Source organism: Schistocerca nitens, chromosome 3 (genome assembly GCF_023898315.1).
Source record: "Schistocerca nitens isolate TAMUIC-IGC-003100 chromosome 3, iqSchNite1.1, whole genome shotgun sequence".
NCBI lineage: Eukaryota > Metazoa > Arthropoda > Insecta > Orthoptera > Acrididae > Schistocerca > Schistocerca nitens.
Window position 1 is genome coordinate 850,603,052 of NC_064616.1, and position 26,703 is coordinate 850,629,754.

The window sequence follows — 26,703 nt, forward strand, 5'->3', positions numbered from 1 at the left end:
CAGCATCCTGGCGGAGGCTGGAGTCCCACTCCTGCGCATCCGAATTACTGTCTCCTTTTCCCACCCACAGCAGTTCATCTCTTGCATCAGCGGCCCAGGTCAGGGCTTACAATTGCCGTGCATGTCAGATCCCTTCTATCCGAACTGGAGTCCTTGCCTTTTCACCTATACTCAAGGTTCATTCGCGTACACCTCCATGGTGCACACTTAGGCCACGGCTTCACCTGGACCTTTCACATGGCCCAAAGGCCTCAGTTCACCCCACGGCTCTCTGCTGTCACTTCCTCTCGATTCTTGACATGTACCGAGGCCACGAAATGGTTTACACCAATGGCTCAATGGCTGATGGTCACGTCGGCTTCGTGTATGCTTATGGAGTACATATTGAACAGCATTCTTTGCCCCATTGCTGCAGTGTTTTTACTGCCAAGCTGGTGGCTATACCTTGTGCTCTTGAGCACATCCGTTCATGCTCTGGGGAGTCATTTCTTCTGTGTTCTGACTCCTTGAGCAGTCTACAAGCTGTCGACCAGTGCTACCCTTGTCATCCTTTGGTAGCGACCATCCAGGAGCCCATCTATGCCCTGGAACAGTCCAGTTGTGCATTGGTATTTGTGTGGACCCCAGGACACGTCGGAATCCCAGGCAATGAACTTGCTGACACGCTGGCCAACCAGGCTACAAGGAAACTGCGTATGGAGGTCAGCATTCCAATAACTGACCTGTGTTTGTTTTGACGCCAAGTTTTTCGGATTTGGGAGATGGAATGGCATATTTTCAGTATGCACAACAAACTGCGTGCCATTAAGGAGACTATGAATGTGTGGCAGTCCTCCATGCAGACCTTTCGCAGGGACTCCGTGGTTCTCTGCTGGCTTGGCATTGGCCACGCTTGGGCGACACACGGCTACCTCCTGCGCCGTGATGACCCACCTCAGTGTCGGTGCAGTGTCTGGCTGACAGTGGCCCATATCTTGGTGAGCTGCCCTTCTTTGGCTGCCCTGTGACAGACTCTGCAGGTACTGGACTCGTTGCCGTTAATTTTAGCTGACAACACCTCATTGGCTAATTTAGTTTTACGTTTTATATGTGACAGTGGGTTTTATCATTCTATATAAGTTTTGGCACATGTTCTTTGTCCCTTTGTGTTCTCCACTCTAATGCTTTTAGGGCGGATGTTTTAATGTGTCGCAGAGTGGCTGGCTTTTCCTTTTTATTCTCATTGTCGGCCAGCCACGGTCATCTGCTCTCTTGTTTTTACCCCGTCTACCTGTTTCTTGCTTCTGTGGTGTTCTTTTCCTGTTTTGTCCATGGTGGTGTTGTTTGCCCTTCTGTCGTTCTTCTGGTTCTTCCTTTCTCCTGTTGTTGTGCTGTATGTCTCCTTTCTTTTCTCCTTTCCTTTGTGTAATTATTTTACTGGGAACACGGGACTGATGACCTTGCAGTTTGGTCCCTTTCCCTCCCCCTTTTAAACCAACCAACCAAATATTCACTCATCCCTGTTCTTCTTCACTTCTTCAATGAAAGTTTCAATAAAGGAGTGTTTCCATCTGAATTAAAATATACAGCAGTAAAGCCATTGTACAAAAAAAGGTAGTACTTACTACATCGAAAACTGTTGACCCATCAGCTTAATTCTGGTCATAAGCAAAGTATTAGAAAAGCTTACTGCAATAAGATTAGAAAACTTTCTTGTCACAGATAGTATTACGAGAAACTCAGTATGGTTTTAGGAAAGGCTACTCAATAACATCTGCCATATTGATTTAGTAAATACAATATTTATGAAGTTACATGAATAAAAAAGGGTGGCATGTTTGTTCCTAGATCTATCATGTGCATCTACAATAGTATTTCACAAGCTGCTACTTGATAAACTGAAAACATATCGTGTCAGCGGAACAGTTAAAAATATTTTACAGTCACACCTTCAAGACAGATGTCTCACAGGTCACACACAAAGTGGTCAACATTATTAAGATACAGCTCCTGTCCAGCCATACTAAAGTGTGGTTTGCCCCAAGGGTCAGTTCTGGGGCATTTGTCATTCACATTATATATCAATGATACGCCCACAGAACACAACAGCAAGGTACTTTTAACTATGTGGACAGGAGTTATTAACTGGGGAACCAATGCGAATGATCTGGTCCAAAATTGCTCGTTGCTCTGGTGTCTAACTCGGATTGAAAAATTACTTTCAAAACAATCACTTAATCTTAAAACATCAGTAAAACAAGTCTAATGAAGTTTCAAATACACCTCAAACCAGATGGAGTGCAATGGAGTGTTATGTCTGATGATGATACAAAAATAAAATTGGATGATAAAACTACTTTCCTTGGTGTAATGCTAGACTGTCTTCTCTCCTGGGAGCATCACATTGACTTATTATGCCAAAAATTAAGAAAATCAATTTATGCAATGAGGGCAATGCCACAAGTTCCCATATATGAGCGAATGAGCATTATATACTATGTTTTAGTGTGTACATGCCTCACATGTGGGCTTGAAGTAGGGGAGTGTGCTGATGCCAAGCATGTAAATAGCATATCCATCCTTCAAAAAAAGGCAGTGAAGATCATTTGTAAACTTAGTTATAATGAGTCTTGCAAAGGAATATTCAAAAGTAAGAATCAACTAACACTGCCATCAATATATGTTTATAAAAAAGTTCAACTAATTTTAAAATACAAGCACTATAATAGTCTAAATAGAGATGTGCACATTTACAATACTTGGAGAGACTATGATTATAATGTGGAAAGACATAACACAGAAAGTGCAGACGACAGCCCGTATTGCATGGGGATCAAATTTTATAACCAACTTACAAAAATTTATGAAGCTCAAGTGGAAAGTGATTTGAAATGGTCTGGAAGGAGTTTCTTATCAATAAATGTTTTTACTGTATTGAGGAATTCCTTTCAGAGGGGGACAATACTTTCATTTGTACAAATAGTATTTATATGTACCAGTAATCAAGCAATATAACTTTTTTGTCTTTATTGTCTGTAATTATTTGCACAAAGGTATGAGAGGAAGTGTAAAATATGTACACAATCCAAAACAAATCCTTGTGTTTGTCTATGGATAATGGATGAATGAATGAATGAATGAATGAATGGAGTTTGCTCAGAGAACTGCAGGCCATAAAGATTGTGGTTCATGCTTGGTCAGAAGACAATGAAAAGAAAGGCACTATTACCCAAAACATAGCTTCACCAAAATTGCAAATAAATAAACAGCTAATTAAAAAACATTTAGTGCTGCTCACAGCCATTTAAATCACAATTTGCTCTCCAAACCTTATTATCCCATACAATTTACACTGACGCCTGTGACATCACTTGACTTAGTTTCAATATGTTACATTACCTTTGTTTTACTTTTCTTACCCATCTTTGCAACCACATTTCAAGAGACTTTCCATTCTATTCCACTGATCCTTCATGTCCTTTGCCATTTCTGACAGAATTAAAAGGTCATCAGCAAACGTCAAAGTTTTTATTTCTTCTCTGTTAACTTCAATTCCCTTTCCAAATTTCTGTACAAGTTTCAGATAACCCATTTATTCCTGTATTTTATCCCTACTGTCAGATTTTCAAAAAGTGTAGTCCAGCCAACAATGTCAAAAGGTTTCTCTAAATCTACAAATGCTATAAACATATGTTAGCCTTTCTTTGGAACCCAAACATCTTCACTGACACTGGGTTCTACGTCTTTCCACTCTTCTGTAAGTAATACATGTTGTTATTTGGTAACCATTGCTTATTAAACTGATGGTGCCATAATATCCACATCTGTCAACACCTGTCATGGAGTCTGAGGGTATTTTGCACATCTCATATCTCTTGTGTACCAGGTGGAATGGTTTTGTCATGGCTGGCTCTCTCAAGGATCTCAAAAATGCTGATGGAATGTCATCTGCTCCAGGTGCCTTGTTTAGAATTAGTTGTTTCAGCCCACTTTCAAATTCTTGTGGCATTGTAATATTTCCCCTCTAAACTTCATCTACTGTTTCTTCCCTTTTCTTAACATTGTCTTAAAGTTTGTTTCCTTTGTACAGCCCTATATATTCCTGCTACTTTTCCTTTCCTTCTTTGCTTGATACTGACTTCCTATATGAACTCTTGCTATTAATACAGGTGCATCTTTTTTTTCCAAAGTTCTTTTAATTTCTCTATAGCTGGCATCTACAGCTTTGCATTTCTCCACTAGCCAGTCCTGCTTTGATATTTCGCACTTTCTTTCAATCTCATTTTTTAGATGTTTGTATTTTCTTTGCCAGCTTCATTTTCTGAATTTTTATGTTTTCTCCTTTCATTAATTGCATTCAATATCTTGTGTGTTATCCAAGGATTTATAATTGACCTTTGCCTGTTCACCTATTTATTCTCAACTGCCTTCAGCATTTCATCACTGAAGCTACCTATTACCCTTTTATTGTATTCCTTTCACCTGATTCAGTCAGTTCTTGCCTAATGCTCCCTTTGAAACTATCAACTAGCTCTGTTTCATTGAACTTATCTAGGTTCCATCTCCTTTAATTCGTGTTTCTGCAATTTCTTCAGTTTTAATGTGCAGTTCATAACCAATAAATTGTGATTAGTGTTAACATCTGTCCCAGGAAATGTTTTGTAATTTAAAACCTGGTTTTTAAAAATCTCCTTCTTACCTTCATATAATCTATCTGAGACCTTTTTGTGTCTCCAGATCTCTTCACGTATACAACCTTATTTATTAATTTTTAAACCAAGGGTTGGTAGTTAATAAATCAAGTTCTGTGCAGCAATCTACAATACAGCAGCTTCCACTTTTGTTCCTTCTAGTCCATGTTCTAGTATTAGTCCTATTTGTCCTTCTCTTCTTTTCTCTACTATTGAATTCCAGTACTCGATGCCGTCATCATCAAACCATACAGTAGAGCTGCATGTCCTCTGGAAATATAAATGTTTCCCCTTGATTTCAGCCATTTGCAGTGCCAACATAGTAAGGCCATACAAATTAACATAACAAGGCCAAATCGGTTAATTATCCAAACTGCTACCTTTCTTTTGGAGCCATATCTCAATCAGGATTCTCTACAGATAGCCCTCTAGTGTGCTGCATTGTAAGTGACACGCGCGAGAATGATACAATGCTGAAACTTTGTGGAACTTGCCAAGAATTGTGTAGAAAGTGACTGTGAGTGAAATGCCAGCACTTTATTGCAGTACTGATTCTGACTGGAAAAATACTTCATACATTTTACACAAATAAAAAAGTCAATGTTTCTTATTTGATTTGATATTTCTTTTTCTCCTCCTCTCCTCTCCTCTCCTCTCCTCTCCTCTCCTCTCCTCTCCTCTCCTCTCCTCTCCTCTCCTCTCCTCTCCTGCCTCCTGTCCCCTTTAGAATGTGGGTGTATTCCTCCAAATACTGGTGTTTGTGCTGCATCCTATATTACAATTCAAACATTAAATGTGAAATTAGGTTAGAAAAAGAATGATGATTTAAAGATACATGTTGCTGTATTATAGTTCTGGTTGCTAGTGGTCTCACCCTTCTCACTAAATCTATCCTCATCACACTAATGTTTATAATAAAAGGCAGAAGAAAGATAATCCTTCATTTGTATAAAAATTCATTTGCTCAAATTATGAACTGTAACATACCTGTAAATGTGACATATTCCTCAAAATTACTGAAACATTTATTAAAATATCAAGGAAACTGTCTAAATATGATAACTTTTGAAAGTTATATTCACATTCTTAAATTCCCCAGTTCCAAACTAACTGTGTGAGCCTTATTGACAAACCTGCACTTACTATTTCCTGTTTTCTTTATAACTTTTTTGTTGTAGGTAAAGTAGGAAAGAAAGCTACAAAAATAATGAATGCAAAAGAAAGATGTGCAGTCAAAGGAGGAGAAAGCATGAGCACAGTTTCAAAGGAAAGTCTGAAACATCTCGCAGAATTATTCAAAGAAACATGCAAGCGATATGAAGATTATATACGTAACTTGATGGAGTTCTGTGAAGAGGCTGAAATTGAAGAAATAAATCAGCAAAAAACCATTGAAAACTTGAAAACATTATTGGAAGCACGGTAATTCACTTTTTTATGTTATGTTGTTGGTAGAGACTTGGAAATGTAGTATCTATTTTTGGCAAAATTTGGATATAATATTTTCTTTTTAAATGATTACACATAAAAATGAAACTGGCTATTTTATAAAGGAGGAGGAAAAAAAGATGGTGGCTCTGGAGGTTTTTTGATTGGACTGTTTGCTTCTGCAAAAATTTCAATATTTATGTTCTTCTTTTGGCTGTATTTAATTTTCAGCAAATGATTGTTTCTGTCGAGAAGCAGCAGCATTTTTCTACCTGTGAACTCAGTGCATCTCCAACGTGAGGTGTTTCTAGACATTATTTTTCTGTATACTGCCCAATTTGTTAGTTACAACATCAGCAGAATATTAATTTTGGCTCTTTGTGGGCATTCATAGCAGTGCTACAATGAGAATAGACAAAGTACTTAGTGTAGAAGTAGAACCAAAAATAACTCTATTTGCATGTTAGGGGAAGAATTTCAGTGCAGTGAAAATACATTGACAGATTTTGTTTTCTGCTTACTGTAGTGCAGCGTGTAGGCACTACAGACTAGCAGTCTGCCATGTGCACAAAAAATTAGAATTTTGACTGCCAGAAGGGAGAGCAGCGGTGTGGGGAAAGAAGCCCTGCCTCACTCTCGAGCCCATGTTCTGTGTTCCTGTGAAAGCAGAACTGACTCATTAAGGCTTTTGTGGCCACTTGTTGACAAACTGCCTATTGGCTTCTGTCTCGGGTTCTTCGGTTGACGTTCATGTAATGATTTTACTGACGTTTCACCAGCATGAGTGGATGGCATTGTCAAAGCTTCAGCCTCCATTGCTGGTGGTGAACTGGAGCCAAGCTCGTAGCTGCAGACTATATGTACCTGGCACGCCAACGTCCGAAATAAAATTTGCCAATGTGGGAGTTCTGGCTGTAGAGAACCACTATCACACGCGCTTGTTCAGAGAAGCTGTAGAAATACAAAAACACATGAACAGTTTCAATAAGAAAGAGGAAAGCCTTAAGTTAAATGGATCCTGGCTTCCTGTACTGCAGCGAATGACCGTCACAGGTAGCAAAAGGAGAACTGCACCTGAAATGACCGAGGAGAAGCCCTCGGACGTTGGCACGCCAGGTAAATTTAGTCTGTGGCCGTGATCTCAGCTCCAGTTCACCACCGGCGGTGGAGGGTGAAGTTTTGACAATGCCAGCCACTCGTGCTGGCGAAATGTCAGTCAAATCATTACATGAATGTCGGCCAAAGAACCCAAGACAGAAGCCAATTGGCAGTTTGTCAGAACTGACTCATAGTCACAGTATTTGCCAATCCCTTCTGGTGTTCTGAGGGTCATAATCAAAATTCATGGTGGACCAAGATTAGTCTTCTCACTCATTTCAAAATAAGAAAAGAAAATGACGAACAACACCCAACTCAAAGCATTTGGTAAGGGCTACGGGGCAATAGTCAAATAACCCACCCTAAAGAAATAGCAAACTTTGTTAATGTTTGCTTCAACAACAGTGTTAAGAAATTACAACACAAATTTCCAGGCACATATGCCTTACCCACCCAGAATGAACCACCAAATTCTTTGGTACTCTGGAGCCCCAGCCTACAGCACCTCATGCCTTTCCATGTTACATGTCTGTCTTCCTGCTATTCTTTTTCCTCTCCTTTGGGAGACATGTTTTGTGTATTTTCGGGAACGCATTCTGAAGTTTTGGTTGCCTGGCATCGCAACAGTCCTTTGCCTGTTTTTTCCTTCTTTCTTCATGCTCCATCTCTTTCCCTTCTTCTGCTTCAGCAGTTGAGGTCTTTGTTTCTTCTTCCTCCCTGTGAACTCCTGAAGGCTAGCTCATGCATTTGACACATAACAGGTGACTGGGTAATGTATACTTTCTTCTCCAGGTTGACAGGTAGGGTTAGAGTTCACCCTTACCCCCAGCACAGACTGGAGCCAGGGAGGGGTGATTGCCTGAGCTTTTATCTTCCCAATTGCCATGTGGTCCCTCTGTCTGGAGTTCAAGGTGTAACATGAAGTGTGAACAACCAGCTAAGGTGGGTTAGCCCCCAATCTGAGGGGGCCCCAGTCGGAAGGAATGTGCCATCGGAGAGAGTGTCAAACATGTTTTATTTTTTTAACAATGATCCAATTGTCTAATAAACGTAAATGGATTGAGACTAATGATTAAATGATTCTCCCAGCTGCATCTCAGTTCCTCATGGTGTCACACATTGGAGAAGGCCAGTCTTTTGCTACAGTGAATCTGTTTATTATTCAGAAATGTGTTGATGCAATTACAGGCCCTGTGAAGTCCTGCTCTCACTTACGTAATGGGACTTTGCTTCTGGAGACCAATTCTGGTACTACGCACTGTGGATTTTGAACGCGTGCCAGATGGCATGGACGTCAAAGACCCCTAGAGGTCTCTGCACCATCGCGCAGTAAGGTGTGACGGCGCATGCCTCCTGGTCCATGTTTAATGTGAAGGCACCACAGTGGAACATGTAGTCCCAGTGGCCAATAGCAGCATCCCCAATCATGTGTTTAAGCGCCTGCCTCTCGCTCAGCCAGTCAGTCTGATCTTTGCTTGCGACTATTGACATCTCACCTCAGACAGCATATTTACGTTACTTTGTTCCGTGTACGAGTGGATGTGGTTGATTCATGAGGTCTTCTTGTGACTCCGTTGTTTCTTGCTTGTTGTGGTTCATAAGGTCTCGCTCGGTTGTCCTTAGTTGTTTGTGTCCGTCCTCTCCTGTTTGTGTTGTTGTTTGCGGCAACCCCGCGGCTGTTCCGGTCGCAGTTACAACACCAATTGTGATTTTCAAGCCCAGCAACTACTTCCAGCTTCACTCCTCCATGGATATCCTGTTCATGTTGAGACCCATTGTATGCTGAATTCTTCGTGTGTTGTTAATTACTTGATGGTCTGACCAAAAGGGAAATCCAACATTATCTCTCTGATATTGACATCACTGTGGTCTAACGGGTAATGAAAAAGGTTGATGAAAACTTGGTACCTGCACCCTATCTTTTTCTCATCTTTGATCGAGTTGTGCTTCCATCGAAGATTAAGGCAGGCTATGATGCCATCATGGTCCGACTATACGTTCCAAACCTGATGCATTGCTGCCAGTGTCAACATTATAACCCCACTCACGAGTCCTGTCAAAACACGGCCAATTGTATTACTTGTGGTAGAGATACTCATGAGAGTGATTGCCCACCTACGTCTCTACAATGTATCATTTTTAATGGCGACCATGCTGCCTTATTTCGTGAGTATTCTTTGTATCTCGATGAGCAGGTTGTTCAGGAGATCTGAGTGAAGGAAAAAGTATGGTACCCTGTCGTCTGAAAGTTGTTACCTAGTTGAAACCCCTGCATTATATCATCTGGCACTTATAGTACTATTCTGCCTATGCCTTGCTCCACAGAGTACATGGCCGTGCAGAGTTGTGATCTCCAATTCTGTATTGCAGCTGTGAAATCACCCTGTATCGTAGTAGCATCCCCATCTCCTTCTCCTATTGCTGCACATCAAGGCACGAAATCTTTGCCCCCTGCGGTGGCGAAATCACCTGCTACACAACTGGGAGGCCAGAAAGGACAAAGGGAACACTCCCGTGATGAATTCTTACATCTCTTTAGCCAACAAATGTCTGGGGCTTTGTCAGCCAACCATAAAAGCTCTAAGAAATTGAACAAAGGCAAACAGTCTTCTCCTTCCCTGAGTTGGAGATCCCCTTCAACAATGCTGCCATGTGATACCCTCATCTGGCCAACCTCCATTTCACTGGTGCACTGCCTAGCATTTTTCTACCCTGGAGTCTCCAGGCTGATCTAGGGAGAATGCTGACACCTCTGTAGATTTCATGGAACAGGATCCTCTGCAACCTGTAGCAGGGAGTCTTCGAAGGCTGGCACTTGGCAGCTGCCTAGGTGACTGCCTTGTTTGTTCCCTCCTTCCCATTTCCCATTATGACTCTTCTCCAATGGAGCATTTGTGGCATTACATCCAACAAGGTGAAATCATGGCTGCTCTGGAATTGCAGCATCTGATTGTTTTCTGCTTCCAAGAAATGAAATATCATCCTTGTGATCTCTTTGACGTCTTGTGTTTCCTTCCAGTCTGCTTTGATCTTCTCCCTGAGGATGGTGTTCCATCTCACAGGGGAGTCATGCTGCTGATCGGGGATGATGTCTATAGCCAAATCATTCATTGAACACCCAGCTGCAAGCTCCTGCAGTCCACATTTTCCTTTCTCGTTACACCTTTATTTATTTATTTATTTATTTATTTATTTATTTACATGTCAAGTTCCATAGGACCAAATTGAAGAGCAAATCTCCAAGGTCATGGAATGTGTCAGTACTTGAAATTACAATGTAAAAGTAATAACAGATAAAAATAAAATGTTCATGAACCCAAAATAAGTCAAGCCATAAGTTTAAGCAAAAGCAATCAACAATACATCATAAGAATGGTTTAATTTTTCAAAGAACTCCTCGACAGAAGAGAGGGATTGACCCATGAGGAAACTCTTCAGTTTCTTTAAGATTTTTGAATTATTGTGGTAGCTTATTGAAAATGGATGCGGCAGTATGCTGCACACCTTTCTTCACGAGAGTTACGGAAGTCCGATCCAAATGCAGGTTTGATTTCTGCCGGGTATTAACTGAGTGAAAGCTGCTTATCCTTGGGAATAAGCTGATATTGTTAATAAGAAATGACAGTAGCACCCATTTCTGATCCAAAAATATCCTTTTAGAATGGGAAGAGTTACCCAAAAATATAATACCATATGACATAAGCGAATGAAAATAAGCAAATTAGACTAATTTTCGTGTCAAACGATCACTTACTTCAGATACTGTTCGAATAGTAGAAATGGCAGCATTATGTCTTTGAATGAACGTGGGATTTCTATGACAGTTTACTATCCATATGAACACCTAGAAATCTGAACTGTTCAGTTTCACTATTCATATGCTCATTCTGTAAAATTAAAATGTCAGGCTTTGTTGTATTTTGTGATCAACACAATCAAACACCTTAGTTAAATAAAAAAATATGCCTAGTGTTCGAAACCTTTTCTATAACCCATCCAGTACGTAGCAGAGAAAAGAGAATATAGCATTTTCAGTTGTTAAACAACTTCTAAAGCCAAACTGTACATTTGATAGCAAATTGTGTTATATAAAATCATCAATTAACCTTACATACACAGCCTTTTCAATAACTTTAGCAAACACTGATGGCATAGAAATAGGTCTAAAATTGTCTACATTATCCATTTCTCTCTTTTTATAAAGGCTTTACTACTGAGTGCTTTAATCATTCAGAAGACTGACTACTCCTAAATGAAAAATTACAAATATGGCTAAGTACAGGGCTAACATGTGCAGCACAGTACTTTAATATTCTGCTAGGCACTACATCATATCCATGAAAGTCTTTAGTCTTCAGTGATTTAATTATTGACTCAATCTCTTCCTTGTCTGTATCACAGAGGAGTATTTCAGACACCAATCTGGGAAAATGCATTTGCCAAGAGAGTTATAACATTTCCCGTAGAAACTAAATTTTTATTTAATTCGCCAGCAATTCTCAGAAAATGATTGTTAAATACTGCACATATATCTGATTTATCAGTAACAGAAATATTTTTACTACAAACTGACTTTATATTGTCGACTTTGTGCTGCTGACCAGACACTTCCTTCACAACTGACCATATGGTTTTAATTTTATCCTGTGTATTAGCTATTATATTTGCATACCACATACTCTTTGCCTTCCTAATAACTTTTTTTAGCACCTTACAGTGCTGTCTGTAATGGGCTACTGTAGCTGATTGTAACTACTTGTAACATTTTGATATAATTCCCACTTTGTTCTACATAATATCTTTATCCCACTAGTCAGCCACCCAGGCTGCCTTTTACTGCTAATACCCTGTTTAGAACATTCTAATGGAAAGCAACTCTCAGAGAGCATGAGAAATGTGTTAATGAAAGCATTATATTTGTCATCTATGTCATAGGCTTTATAAACATCCTATCAATCTTGTTCCTTGACAAGGTTTAAAAAACTCTCTATTACCATTGGATTAGCTTTCGTACATACTTTGTAATTATATGTGACATTTGCTTGAGTAGAAAAGCCTTTTAGTGTTAAAATTTGTGCATCATAATCTGAGAGGCCGTCACCCTTTTACTAACAGAATGCCCATCTAGTAATGAGAAATGAGTAAAAATATTGTCTATGGCTGTGCTACTGTTCCTCTGCACCCTACTTTGAAAAAGCACAGTCTGCATCAGCTCAAATGAATTTAGGAGATCTACCAACACCCTTTTTCTTGCACAATCATATACAAAATTAATATTGAAGTCACCATGTATAACTAATTTCTGGTACCTCCTATAAAGTGAACCAAGAACACTCTCTCGCTTGACCAGAAATGCTCTGAAGTCAGAGTTAGGGAATCTATTAACAACAATTACAAGTTTAGTTTCACTAAATTCAACTGCCCCTGCACAACATTCAAATATCTGTTCAGTGCAGCATCATGATACATCTATGAAGTCAAATGGAATATTGTTTTTTAGGTACATGGCCACTCCCTCACTCTGCAAGGAAATCCTTGAAAAACAGCCAGCAAAGGAAGCCTCTGAATTGTCAAATTATTAAAGTGGTGCTCCGATATATCAATGTTTTCACAGTCAACATCTATAAGCAGTTAACTAACTTTCTCTGTATTGTGACTCGGCGATCTTTCAAAGTGCCGCCTCACAGTTACGTGCGTCCTCTACATGCGGCGCTGTCTGCCAGCCATACAGCAGCCGCGCCACCTAAGTGGCCAGCCAGCCAGCGGCCGCTAGACTTGGACTCAGTGCTGAGTTGACTGTTACCGTGTACACATGTCTTACTTTGTATACTTGCTCTGTGACTTACATGTATTGTGTCATCTTCGAAATATATGTGTTCAACTTGACGTTATAACAATTCGCGACGAGGTAGTGGATTTTTTCTTCTCGTCGTTGACCCGCAGGTTTCCATGGCTACTTTAGAGCAACTTTTGCAAGATCTCATAGAACAGCAAACGCTTCTCACAAATGTGATTCGTGATTTCGTCGCGGCATCAAATGCGGGGTGTCTCTCGTCGTTGTCTCCACCTCCTTTTCCTCCTTACGATGAGACGGCGGAAGACTGGTCCGATTACGAAAAACATCTTTGACAGCACTTCTTGGCATTTCATGTCACGGACGAACAAACATGTAAGTCTCTGTTCCTTTCATGGATTTCACCTCAAATGTATCGGTTGTTGTCGCAATTGGCTCCTTTGAAAGATCCTGCATCTTTGTCCTTTGCTGAAATGTGCTCACTTCTGTCCGTGTATTTTCAAAAGCAAACACATGTGATAGCCTCTTGTGTTGCCTTTTATCGTTGTCAAAAACAACCGAATCAATCCTATCGTGCTTGGGCTCCTGAACTTCACGGCCTTAGTAGAAAGTGTCAATTTGTTACTGAAGTTCATAAAGAATCCTATGCTGATTCCATGGTACGGGATGCTATTAACCGGCAATGTGCCCTTCAGTTGGCAAATCCGACTCTAGATGAAGTCCTATCCATGGTGCAGTCTTTTGAAATTTCTCGCACCGCTGGAGCGCAAATAGAGGTGTGGGGTGATGTCGGGGAAATACAACCTCTGTGCGCTGTTAACGACACGTGCGGCATGTCCCCACCAGCCGACATGGCCGCAGTATACTCCCAAGCGCAGCCTCAGCCTAACCGTAAACAAACCTCTAAGAAACTGCAGCAAAACCCCTGGCAACTTCCTTCATGTCCTTGGTGTTTTACGAAACATTCACGGGAGGATTGTCCCCAACGTTGGGCCGTGTGTCACAACTGCAAAAAGAAGGGTCATGTGTCATCCGTTTGCAAATCCGACCGCATACATGATGTTCATGAACATGATGCTAATTCTGATTCTGTGTTGTCTGTCAATTGTACTTCTTCCCTTTCATGGAAGTAATTCCTCACTGTCCAAATACTTGGTCGAGATGTTTGCATGCAGGTGGATACTGGTTCTGCTGCCACTATCATCAATTCTCAGATGTATCTTCAGTTGGGTTCTCCAATCCTGTCACCTATCACTAGGCAATTACGGACTTACAATAAACAGAAGATTTCTCTCTTGGGATAATTTGATGCTGAGGTATCTTACAAATCTGTCATTCGCACTGTTCCCATATTTGTGGTCGACCATAGTAACGCGGAGAATCTTTTTGGTTTCGATGCCTTTCGCGTTTTTGGGTTCTCCATAGATGACTCTGTCAATATCGTCTCTGATGCTAATCCTTATGCTCACTTGGACTCCTTGTCGACGACATTTTCATCCCTTTTTTCTCCTGGGTTAGGCCGTGCAAACGACTTTGAAGCTCATATCACGCTCAAACCCACTGCTCGGCCTAAGTTTTTTCGGGCTCGGCCCATACCTGTGGCCCTTCGTGATCGGGTCAAACAGAAGCTGGATCGTCTCACTGCTTCAGGGGTCTTGTTTCCTGTCACTTCCAGTGAGTGGTCCTCTCCTGTCATTGTCGTTGCTTAGCCCAATGGCGATATTCGTCTCTGTGGCGATTTTAAAGCCACTGTAAATGCTCAATGTCTCATCGACACTTACCCTATGCCCCGACCTGAAGAATTGTTCACTAAACTTGTTGGAGGCCAGTATTTTTCTAAAACTGACCTGTCAGAAGCTTATCATCAACTTCCTCTCGACTCTGCTTCCCGGCGGTTTCTGGTCCTTAACACGCCTTTCGGCCTCTATCAATACCAACAATTGCCATTCGGGGTTGCCAGCACCCCTGCTCTCTTTCAGCGATTCTTGGAACAATTATCGCTCCCTGTCCCTGGGTGTATCAATTACATGGACGACATTGTTGTCACTGACTCCACCACTGAAGAACATCTTCAGAATCTCCGCTCACTTTTTCATGTCTTACAGACTGCCGGTCTTAAGTGTAATCTTCAGAAATCACAATTTTTTCAGGCATCTATCACATACTTGGGGTTCCAACTCTCTCGGGATGGTATTCGTCCGCTTCAGCAAACTGTCGCTGCGATCGATGCCCTCCCTCGCCCTACATCTGTTAAGGAACTGCAGGCCTTCTTGGGGAAAATAGCATACTATCACAGGTATTTACCATCTGCGGCTTTGGTGGCTCAGCCGTTGCATCGCCTGTTGCATAAAAATGTGCCCTTTCATTGGTCCGCGTCGTGCGATGCAACTTTCCAGAAATTGAAGACTATGCTGAAACAGGCCCCATGCCTGGCTACTTATCGACCTGGCCAACATCTCGTTGTTGCCACGGACGCCTCTCAATACGGTGTTGGTGCAGTCCTTGCGCACCGTTTTCCTGACGGTTCTGAACAACCCATTGCATATGCCTCCAAAACACTCACGGATGCCCAACAAAAATATTCTCAAATTGAAAAAGAAGCCTTGGCCGTTATTTATGCTCTTCATAAGTTTGGTGTTTTTCTCTGTGGATCCAAATTTGATCTTGTTACGGACCACAAACCACTTGTTTCCTTGTTTCATCCATCAATGTCAATTCCCGACAAGGCTGCACACCGCCTCCAGCGTTGGGCTCTTTACTTGTCTCGTTTCAATTATGAGATTCATTTCCAGCTGACGGCTCAACATACGAATGCTGATGCACTGTCTCACCTTCCCATGGGTCCTGATCTGGTATTTGATAGGGACGAACTTTTGTGTTTCCACCTGGATGTTGCCGAGCAGCAGGTTGTGGATGGGTTCCCCATCACTGGGGACCGGCTGGCGGCTGCTACGGGTTCTGACCCTACCCGCTCCCGGGTTTTAAGCTGTATTCAGAAGGGTTGGCCAGATCGTCCATCCGCTAAGACTTCTGATCCGTTGCGGAACTACTACGCTTTGTGTTACTGCCTCCCGGCTAGGGATGATGTTATCCTCCTTTCCACCGAAAATGCTTCACTACGTGTTGTGGTACCTGTGTCTTTGTGTGCTTCGGTCTTGCGCCTCCTTCACCAAGGGCACTGGGGTGTCTCTCGCACAAAATCTCTTGCGCACCATCATGTGTACTGGCCCGGCATCGACTCTGAAATCGCACACATGGCCGCTGCCTGCGGCCCTTGTGCATCACAGGCCGCCGCCCCGAACTCATCTTCGTCACCGTGGCCTTCCCCTGAGACGCCCTGTGAGCGTATTCATGCTGACTTCGTGGACCTCTTTTAGTTACTTATTGGCTACTCGTAATTGACACCTACTCTAACTTTCCTTTCATTGTCCATTGCACGTCGCCTACCACTGCGGCAACCACAAATGCTCTAGCTCGCGTTTTCTCTTTGGAAGGCCTTCCCTCTACTCTTGTTACTGATAATGGTCCACAATTTGCCTCTTCCGAATTTGCAGATTTTTGTGCACGTCACGGAGTCATGCATATCACGGCCCCTCAGTTGCATCCACAGTCAAACGGTGAGGCAGAACGACTGGTCCGCACATTTAAGGCTCAGATGAAGAAACTCCCGACTTCTTCTTCTGCTGCTGATGATGCGCTTCTCCAATTTCTGGCTTCATACCGTTTCACCCCCATGGCCGACCACAGCCCAGCTGAGCTCTTACATGTCCGACAGCCCCGCACACTACTTCATCTTTTGCGGCCTTCCACCTCATGGCCGCGGGTGCCTTCGCTTGGCTGGTTCACCGCCGGCGACCTTGTATGGGTACGGGGATATGGCAGGCGGCCAAAATGGAGTCCTGGCCGCATCTTATGACACCGTGGCCAACACCTGTATGAAATCCAGACCGACACGGGTGCTGCAGTGTGTCATTCGGATCATCTTCAGCCTCGTGTGCCAGCAACGCCTGTTCCAGATGCCGCTACACCACTTTCGACTCTACCTGACGCTCGGGATCTTGGCATCTCTCATTACTCACAACGCAGCCCTCTCACAATTATCTCGGTGCCAGCACAAGAACGGGCGCCACCAGGAGACGTGCCCATGCAGGAACCGGATGACCATCATCTGTCAGAGCAACTCTACTCTCCTCCTTCTCCTACGGATGCCGATACATCGCCCATGTCTCCTGTTATAACAACTGGACTTGCCGCAACGGGCAGATTGGTGCACGGGGCCCCAGCAGATTCGACTCCTACATCTCCTGTCATCTCGACCCGTTATCATCGGGGACACTCCCATCCGTACGGGAAGCCTCCTCCTTGAGACTTTATGGCCAGTCAAACAACACCTATGGACGTTAGCAATCTACAGGCCACCTCCATCAAGACCAGTGCAAAAATTCAAAGGGGGGAAAAGTGTTGTGACTCGCGGATCTTACAAAGTGCCGCCGCGCAGTTATGCACGTCCTCTACATGCGGCGCTGTCTGCCAGCCATGCGGGAGCCGTGCCGCCTAAGCGGCCAGCAAGCCAGCGGCCGCTAGACTTGGACTCAGTGCTGATTTGACTGTTACCGTGTACACATGTCTTACTATGTCTACTTGATCTGTGACTTACATGTATTGTATCGTCTCTGAATTATATGTGTTCAACTTGATGTTATAACAATACTGTTCAGCAAATATTTGAGTTCTCTGACCTCCTCGCACCCAAATGTGCGTCTAAACTATCTCTTTATACAGTCCTGGAAATGGAAAAAAGAACACATTGACACCGGTGTGTCAGACCCACCATACTTGCTCCTGACACTGCGAGAGGGCTGTACAAGCAATGATCACACGCACGGCACAGCGGACACACCAGGAACCGCGGTGTTGGCCGTCGAATGGCGCTAGCTGCGCAGCATTTGTGCACCGCCACCGTCAGTGTCAGCCAGTTTGCCGTGGCATACGGAGCTCCATCGCAGTCTTTAACACTGGTAGCATGCCGCGACAGCGTGGACGTGAACTGTATGTGCAGTTGACGGACTTTGAGCGAGGGCGGATAGTGGGCATGCGGGAGGCCGGGTGGACGTACCGCCGAATTGCTCAACACGTGGGGCGTGAGGTCTCCACAGTACATCGATGTTGTCGCCAGTGGTCGGCGGAAGGTGCACGTGCCCGTCGACCTGGGACCGGACCGCAGCGACGCACGGATGCACGCCAAGACCGTAGGATCCTACGCAGTGCCGTAGGGGACCGCACCGCCACTTCCCAGCAAATTAGGGACACTGTTGCTCCTGGGGTATCGGCGAGGACCATTCGCAACCGTCTCCATGAAGCTGGGCTACGGTCCCGCACACCGTTAGGCCGTCTTCCGCTCACGCCCCAACATCGTGCAGCCCGCCTCCAGTGGTGTCGCGACAGGCGTGAATGGAGGGACGAATGGAGACGTGTCGTCTTCAGCGATGAGAGTCGCTTCTGCCTTGGTGCCAATGATGGTCGTATGCGTGTTTGGCGCCGTGCAGGTGAGCGCCACAATCAGGACTGCATACGACCGAGGCACACAGGGCCAACACCCGGCATCATGGTGTGGGGAGCGATCTCCTACACTGGCCGTACACCACTGGTGATCGTCGAGGGGACACTGAATAGTGCACGGTACATCCAAACCGTCATCGAACCCATCGTTCTACCATTCCTAGACCGGCAAGGGAACTTGCTGTTCCAACAGGACAATGCACGTCCGCATGTATCCCGTGCCACCCAACGTGCTCTAGAAGGTGTAAGTCAACTACCCTGGCCAGCAAGATCTCCGGATCTGTCCCCCATTGAGCATGTTTGGGACTGGATGAAGCGTCGTCTCACGCGGTCTGCACGTCCAGCATGAACGCTGGTCCAGCTGAGGCGCCAGGTGGAAATGGCATGGCAAGCCGTTCCACAGGACTACATCCAGCATCTCTACGATCGTCTCCATGGGAGAATAGCAGCCTGCATTGCTGCGAAAGGTGGATATACACTGTACTAGTGCCGACATTGTGCATGCTCTGTTGCCTGTGTCTATGTGCCTGTGGTTCTGTCAGTGTGATCATGTGATGTATCTGACCCCAGGAATGTGTCAATAAAGTTTCCCCTTCCTGGGACAATGAATTCACGGTGTTCTTATTTCAATTTCCAGGAGTGTAGTTGCACAGACCTTGTGCCAAAAAAATCCTCATGCAATGAAATGAAAAACAAGCTACAATAAATCCTGAAATAAAACACTGCAAATTACCCCTCCAAATAATCTCATAATCGAAACACAGATACAGTTATTTCTTAACCTAGTTTCCCCTTTTCTTCCATCTCTGGAGTACACATATCCTGTTTGATTCACCCGTCAATTTTGTACTCGTCCCAAAATAATTCATTAAATGCTTCTTTTGCCCCACTTTCATTTTTTCTCCCTTCTAGACCTCTCACTATCTTAAACTCCTCTAGAGTCCACAAATGAGGCAATAACGATCGTAAAGTTCTACCATACCATCACTAATCAGTTACAGTAAAATCACATTTCTCCTTGAGATACCATTCTGTCCAAATATCACTTTCTATTTTAGAATCAAACTCACTGTATTCTCCCTTAATATTATTGACATTAGTAGCTACAACATCATTATCATGAAATAAAGCATTACTTTTTACTTCTACATCATTACAAACACCCTTACAAATAGGACTTTCAACAGCCGCTGATACATCATACAACTCACTACAGAAAACCTCATTTCCCTCCATCAACAATTCACCGATATAAAAACCATTCATAGTTTCACCATTCTCTGCCGTTAATCACATAAATTGTAGCTACAGCGTCGTGCAATTTCAGAATCAACAGTACCATTAAATTCCACTGTGTTTTAATTTAAACCTGGCCATACACCTTTTCATCTCCTACATGCTCCTGCGCCACATTAATTTCAGATCACACATCAAATTCAGGTCTCCACTCATTCTCAAACAAACATTCAAGATCCACAGATCCATTCAGAATTTGGGATTCACCTCCATTAGTAGAAAGATATGCACAGATGTCTTCCTCTGAAATATCAATACCAGCAGCTTCAACTTTCATAACTTCAGCACATAAAACATCACTACTACCTTCCTTCAAAAATAATTCACGAATATCCTCTGATACACACACAAATTCATCAACAGCTGGCGAGACTAATTCTATGCTGCCCTTATTAACCTCCTTAACAACTTTCCCCGTCACATTATCACCTGAGACATCATCACATTCATCACTATAATCGTCACAGTTGGTTAGTACCTCTTTTGAATTTTCTTTACCATCTAACTCCACTAAATTCAGCTCCACCTCAGCCCCTTTTGGCACATAGAATCTTTCATTGTATTAACATTCACACACTCTTTCGTCTCACATTCACAAAACAAATCATTTAGCCCTAAATCGTCATCATCGCCTTTATCATTATCTTTCATTATCTTAGGATTATGTCTTTAATGTACGATCTGATTTGCAAATTTACCTATTTGATTCTCATCTCTTACTAATTGCATTTCAATATTCTGATGCCTTTCTGCTGATTTGTTAACACCTATCACATTTCCTTCACTCATGTCCTATTCGTCACCACTTTATTTTGCCATCTCCGGACCTGAGATGCAGCAAAACTTAGTTTCCTGATCTCCCATTATGTTGGTTCATTTTGCCAGGTGGCGGTCCCTCAAATCTATGTTATTGGTGTCAGTCCCTGTCATGAAAGTATCTGTTCCCATTACTCTTTTTAAATTTATCATTGGATGTGTTCCTGTTACCATTTCCCTTATCAAAACTGCCATTTGCATTTTGTTGATAACTTCCTGGATGTCTTTAATAGCGGTTACTCGGACTGTAGTTATGATTTCCACTCTGAAAACTATTTGTCTACTTACTTTGCAGTTTAAATTTCTATGCCCATTCTAATTTTTCTACAAAGTCCAAAAATTCATCTATTGAGTTGCTAGGACTGTGCACTAGATCCCACTGCAAATTTTTTGGTAACCGCCTTTTCAACATCGTAATTTCAGTAAGCACTCCCAATGGACGTTTTACGTGCGTTAATCTCACAAGTTCACATTTACAAAATTCTCGCATTGACCCGTTCCCATATTTAAATGTTGGCTCATTCAGAAACTCATTTTGGAGTCACGTTTGCTTTGCTTTACTCCAGAACTTGTTCAAGAAACTGCTTTCAGGTATTTCATAGGTAGTGTGTATATTTGCCCACAATTGCTGCTCAACTTCCAAATGTCTTTTCACGTATTTTATCTTCACCTCGTCAGACATTCCCCTTATAAAACCATGCCTGCATGCTGCTAGAAAATTTACTGGGTGATACACTCCTGGAAATTGAAATAAGAACACCGTGAATTCATTGTCCCAGGAAGGGGAAACTTTATTGACACATTCCTGGGGTCAGATACATCACATGATCACACTGACAGAACCACAGGCACATAGACACAGGCAACAGAGTATGCACAATGTCGGCACCAGTACAGTGTATATCCACCTTTCGCAGCAATGCAGGCTGCTATTCTCCCATGGAGACGATCGTAGAGATGCTGGATGTAGTCCTGTGGAACGGCTTGCCATGCCATTTCCACCTGGCGCCTCAGTTGGACCAGCGTTCGTGCTGGACGTGCAGACCGCGTGAGACGACGCTTCATCCAGTCCCAAACATGCTCAATGGGGGACAGATCCGGAGATCTTGCTGGCCAGGGTAGTTGACTTACACCTTCTAGAGCACGTTGGGTGGCACGGGATACATGCGGACGTGCATTGTCCTGTTGGAACAGCAAGTTCCCTTGCCGGTCTAGGAATGGTAGAACGATGGGTTCGATGACGGTTTGGATGTACCGTGCACTATTCAGTGTCCCCTCGACGATCACCAGTGGTGTACGGCCAGTGTAGGAGATCGCTCCCCACACCATGATGCCGGGTGTTGGCCCTGTGTGCCTCGGTCGTATGCAGTCCTGATTGTAGCGCTCACCTGCACGGCGCCAAACACGCATACGACCATCATTGGCACCAAGGCAGAAGCGACTCTCTTCGCTGAAGACGACACGTCTCCATTCGTCCCTCCATTCACGCCTGTCGCGACACCACTGGAGGCGGGCTGCACGATGTTGGGGCGTGAGCGGAAGACGGCCTAACGGTGTGCGGGACCGTAGCCCAGCTTCATGGAGACGGTTGCGAATGGTCCTCGCCGATACCCCAGGAGCAACAGTGTCCCTAATTTGCTGGGAAGTGGCGGTGCGGTCCCCTACGGCACTGCGTAGGATCCTACGGTCTTGGCGTGCATCCGTGCATCGCTGCGGTCCGGTCCCAGGTCGACGGGCACGTGCACCTTCCGCCGACCACTGGCGACAACATCGATGTACTGTGGAGACCTCACGCCCCACGTGTTGAGCAATTCGGCGGTACGTCCACCCGGCCTCCCGCATGCCCACTATCCGCCCTCGCTCAAAGTCCGTCAACTGCACATACGGTTCACGTCCACGCTGTCGCGGCATGCTACCAGTGTTAAAGACTGCGATGGAGCTCCGTATGCCACGGCAAACTGGCTGACACTGACGGCGGCGGTGCACAAATGCTGCGCAGCTAGCGCCATTCGACGGCCAACACCGCGGTTCCTGGTGTGTCCGCTGTGCCGTGCGTGTGATCATTGCTTGTACAGCCCTCTCGCAGTGTCAGGAGCAAGTATGGTGGGTCTGACACACCGGTGTCAATGTGTTCTTTTTTCCATTTCCAGGAGTGTATTTCCTGTCGCCTGCAAAACATTTGACCAATCCCGAGTTCTCCACGGAACACTGATCACTGTAGAGGTTTGATGTGCAGCTAAAGAATTCGGTTCACTTTTTATTTAATTGATTTTCTTTTTAACCTCACTATTTTCAAGTTTAATTCCAGATTCCACTTGTTCCTTTATTTTATTTACTTCTTTCTCCCCTTTCCCTAGTTGAACGGACAAGTGGTTTATAGCCTCTGTCGTCTCAGCCATTAGAGCACCTTGCCTACTCATACAATTTCTTACGTTGCCTCCCAGATCTGCGTGCAGCTTCTCCACCTTATCACTGAAATTTTTCTCCGCTTGATCTACCTTAGAGTCAAGTATCTTAACTTCATCAGAAATTTTGCCCATTTCATCCCGAATGGTTTTTAATTTTCCGTCAATCAATTCCTCGATTCCACTAGCCAGTTTACCTGCTTCATCTTTCACAACCAAAGACATTTTGGATTGAATCGAATTTATTTTTAAATTTACATCAACCATATCGGTTTCAACAGAGTCAATTTTTAAATTTACGTGACCCATATTGGTTGACCAATTTTGAATCGCAATCCTCTTACAATTTCCATTAATTGCGAAATCGTGTCTCCCCCAAAATCATCTCCCTTGCCTGATTTCGGACTAAATTCACTGCCGATCACACGCTACCGCTCTGACTTCAGGCTAAGCGGCTCACTAGTATTTTTGGACCCACTCAAACTGGCTGACTGCTTAATTTTAGCGATGTCTGTTATTGGCGATTGAACTACAGAGTCACACATAATCTCACTATCAGTGCAGGTACTTAGCTTTGTCATGCTGGATCATGCTATGGTATTGCTGCTGATGTTGCAGTTGAAGGCAATGCTGAAGATCTTGTAGCCTCTGCTACAGTACTGCAACCGCCGCTGCACGATGAATTGCCATTGAAGATGCCGCTGCTGGCTGCTTTTGATGTCGCCTCTTCTTTCGCATTCCTTTTTTTTTTTTTTTTTTTCCACTCCTAACCACTGCTAAAGCTCGGTGCACACAACTGTTGCAAAATTCATAGCTCAGAGCCCCCACGCAAACTGCCTAAACTGCCACAGACTTGGGACCTAGGTCACAGAATGTCATCAACTGTGAGAATTACAATTGTAATTTCCCATCTGTTAAAGAAACCTAATATACAGTCCTGAACTGATCTCTCATTTAACTTTTGCGAGAGGTCCTGACTATTGAAGTTCAGATAACACTTTTGGAAACGCTTTGCAGGATTCAAGTCCAATTTTAAAACTTTCCACAGTTCATATTCCACAACTAACACTTTCCAAAATCCAATTCTGCTCCAACACTTTGCAAGCTTCTTACCCCTCACCTAATACTTTCCAAATTCCTATCCCAGACGAACCCCCAATTTCGAGCTAACAACCCAAAGATGTTTGGGCTCACATGCTGTTCCTCTTCATCAAATGTCTTGGCTCAAACTCATCTAGGGGTTGAACCACATGTGTCACATTACACCCCCTAAATTAGACACTTGTGACCCTTTGTTTAAATTGTCTGGCTGATGGCAAGTTTGAGAAATACAAAGTTAACATAACATATAATAACAGTAATAATAATAATATTGGGAACTAAATTAATGATTCATAAATGATGTAGGCCACACAGTTGCAATTTGGTTAGAATGATGTTTGTTTAGAAAGCAAACTAATAGCAAAAGTGGTCGTATTTAGAGTTACTGTTACACTCGAGTGCATATCCATTTGACACAGTTCAATCATTCACAATCTCATCGTGAATTACAAGTTCAATTTTCCACCTTGTTGACTATGCGAAAAGTTAAAGTTCACACCAGGCACACAGCTGCGCACTGCTCAGAGACTAGGTCCAGCAATACCACACAACGCAAAATTTTCTGAGTCATTTCAGTTCCTAGCTGCCTAAAGACCAACTGTCTACTTTCATGCCTCAATCCAAACTGTACCCTCTGGTGTCTCCAACCAAACTTTACTCTTTGGAGTCTCAATCAGAACTTTCCGCTTTCGCATCTGCACCAGTACTCCCTCTGCCCATCCCCGGCCGCATTTTCTGTGTGCTGAGAATCGTCGCTCAACTGACTAGTGCAGTTCCCTTCCCTGAAGCCGTCCATCTGATTGGCTACATCTTATTTTACATTTTAACATATTTAAATAATCAAAGCTTGACCACTTTCATGTTCTAAATAAAGTAACAATAATATCCATTACATAATAAATGTTAAATTATTTTACCATAAAACTAAACAATTTCCTTCTTAGCTTTGAATGCCACGGTCAGTAGCCTTGCATAAATGTGCTTTCTGATAAATAAATAAAGAGCAAAAGTAACTACTATGCATGAAACATTACAACAAATATTCTATTACCTAATGATTCAATAAGGTGTCATGCTGTCATCATTCAATGTGTTTTGTGTGGTGGAAATGATGATCTGATGCTTAACTGTAAATACTGCTAATTTAAATTTACTATATCTTTTGAAGAAATAAAGTTACAGTGTTGATATTTACAACATCTGTCATTTTAATGATGCGCTTGTATATGAAATGTCAATCATTAAGATCGGCCAAAGCGTTCAGGTTTTAGGATTCAAGCCTTTGTTAATTTCACTTTAACAGTAAATCCTGAACTATTATAGATATGATCAATATTCAAGTTTTATTGGGATCACCATGAAAATTTACGGAGGATGGCAGATTAAAATTACTGTGGCTTGATTCCGTGCATTACTACAGAATTAAATAGTTTTCATAAATGTTTTCCTTTATGGTCGATCTTAGGTCTGCCATATTTAACACTGCTACATTTCCTTGGCCACAAAGGCTTCTACTGGGTTTCCTTTGATGTAGGTTCTCGTCTGTCTCACTTACACACTGCAGCGCTTAGGCCTAAATAGACAATAGACGCCTGTGAATTTCCCCATCTTGTGGTGAATATGCGCCCTTTGTGACACACCGTCTTCGATGACAGGGTTCATTTCACAATTCCTGTAGGCTGATTCTTTCGGCCATATATTTAAATGAGAGCACAATGCTCATTAACTCACAAAGTGCAGTGGGTTTCTCCTAGCGTCTTTACATCTTGGGTACGTTGCTCTCCTGTTCCACGAAACTACAAAATTTCTGTGGCTCATACTAGATAGAAAACTTTCATGGTCCTCCCACATGTCGTACCTGGCTGCACCATGTACCCGGTTCCTCAATGTTCCACATGCCCTAAGCGATAAGTCCTGAGGAGCAGATCAGGCCACCCTCTTCCATTTATACCAATCCCTTGTCCAATCAAAACTAGGGTATGGGTGTTTCATTTATTCATATGCACGTCCATCCGTCTTATGCTGTCTTAACACAACCCACCATCATGGAATACGTTTGGCCACTGGCACATTTTACACAAGCCTGGTTGAGAGTCGCTGTGCAGAGGCTGCCGATCTACCACTGTCATCTCAGCATGATGTCCTCCTCAGCAGATACGCATGCCATTTATCTTCCATGCCCAGCCATCCATCCTATGCCTCCTTTTTTGATGACTCCCTTGACCGCCAGTATGGAAAGTGCCCTTCTTCTCAGTTACCTCCAGGGGTTCACTTTCGGCTGCTGCTCTGGCATCTTAACTTCACACTACCTGCCACTTCACTGATGGGTGTGGACCCTTCACCACCTAGGATACATGTGGTGGCCTGTGTTCATCTTGGAGTTCATTCACTTCCCAAGGACACCACTCCAAATTCGATCTATCACTGTAAGTTTCTAGACCTTCACTCACAACATAGCAATAGCACCTTCAGTACACTGATGCCTCTAATACCGACTGTGGTGTCGAGTGTGCTTTTCTCAATGGTAACGACCATT

The 26,703-nt window shown here is 43.3% G+C and overlaps 1 protein-coding gene across 1 annotated transcript in view; it reads left to right on the forward strand.

The window, feature by feature from the left end:
• LOC126248875 (coiled-coil domain-containing protein 77-like) overlaps positions 1–26,703 on the forward strand; it is a 205,508-nt gene that overhangs the window by 142,585 nt on the left and 36,220 nt on the right. Inside the window, exon 6 of the mRNA XM_049950322.1 lies at positions 5,849–6,092. Coding sequence (XP_049806279.1) covers positions 5,849–6,092 — 244 coding nt within the window. The remainder of the gene's footprint in view (positions 1–5,848; positions 6,093–26,703) is intronic.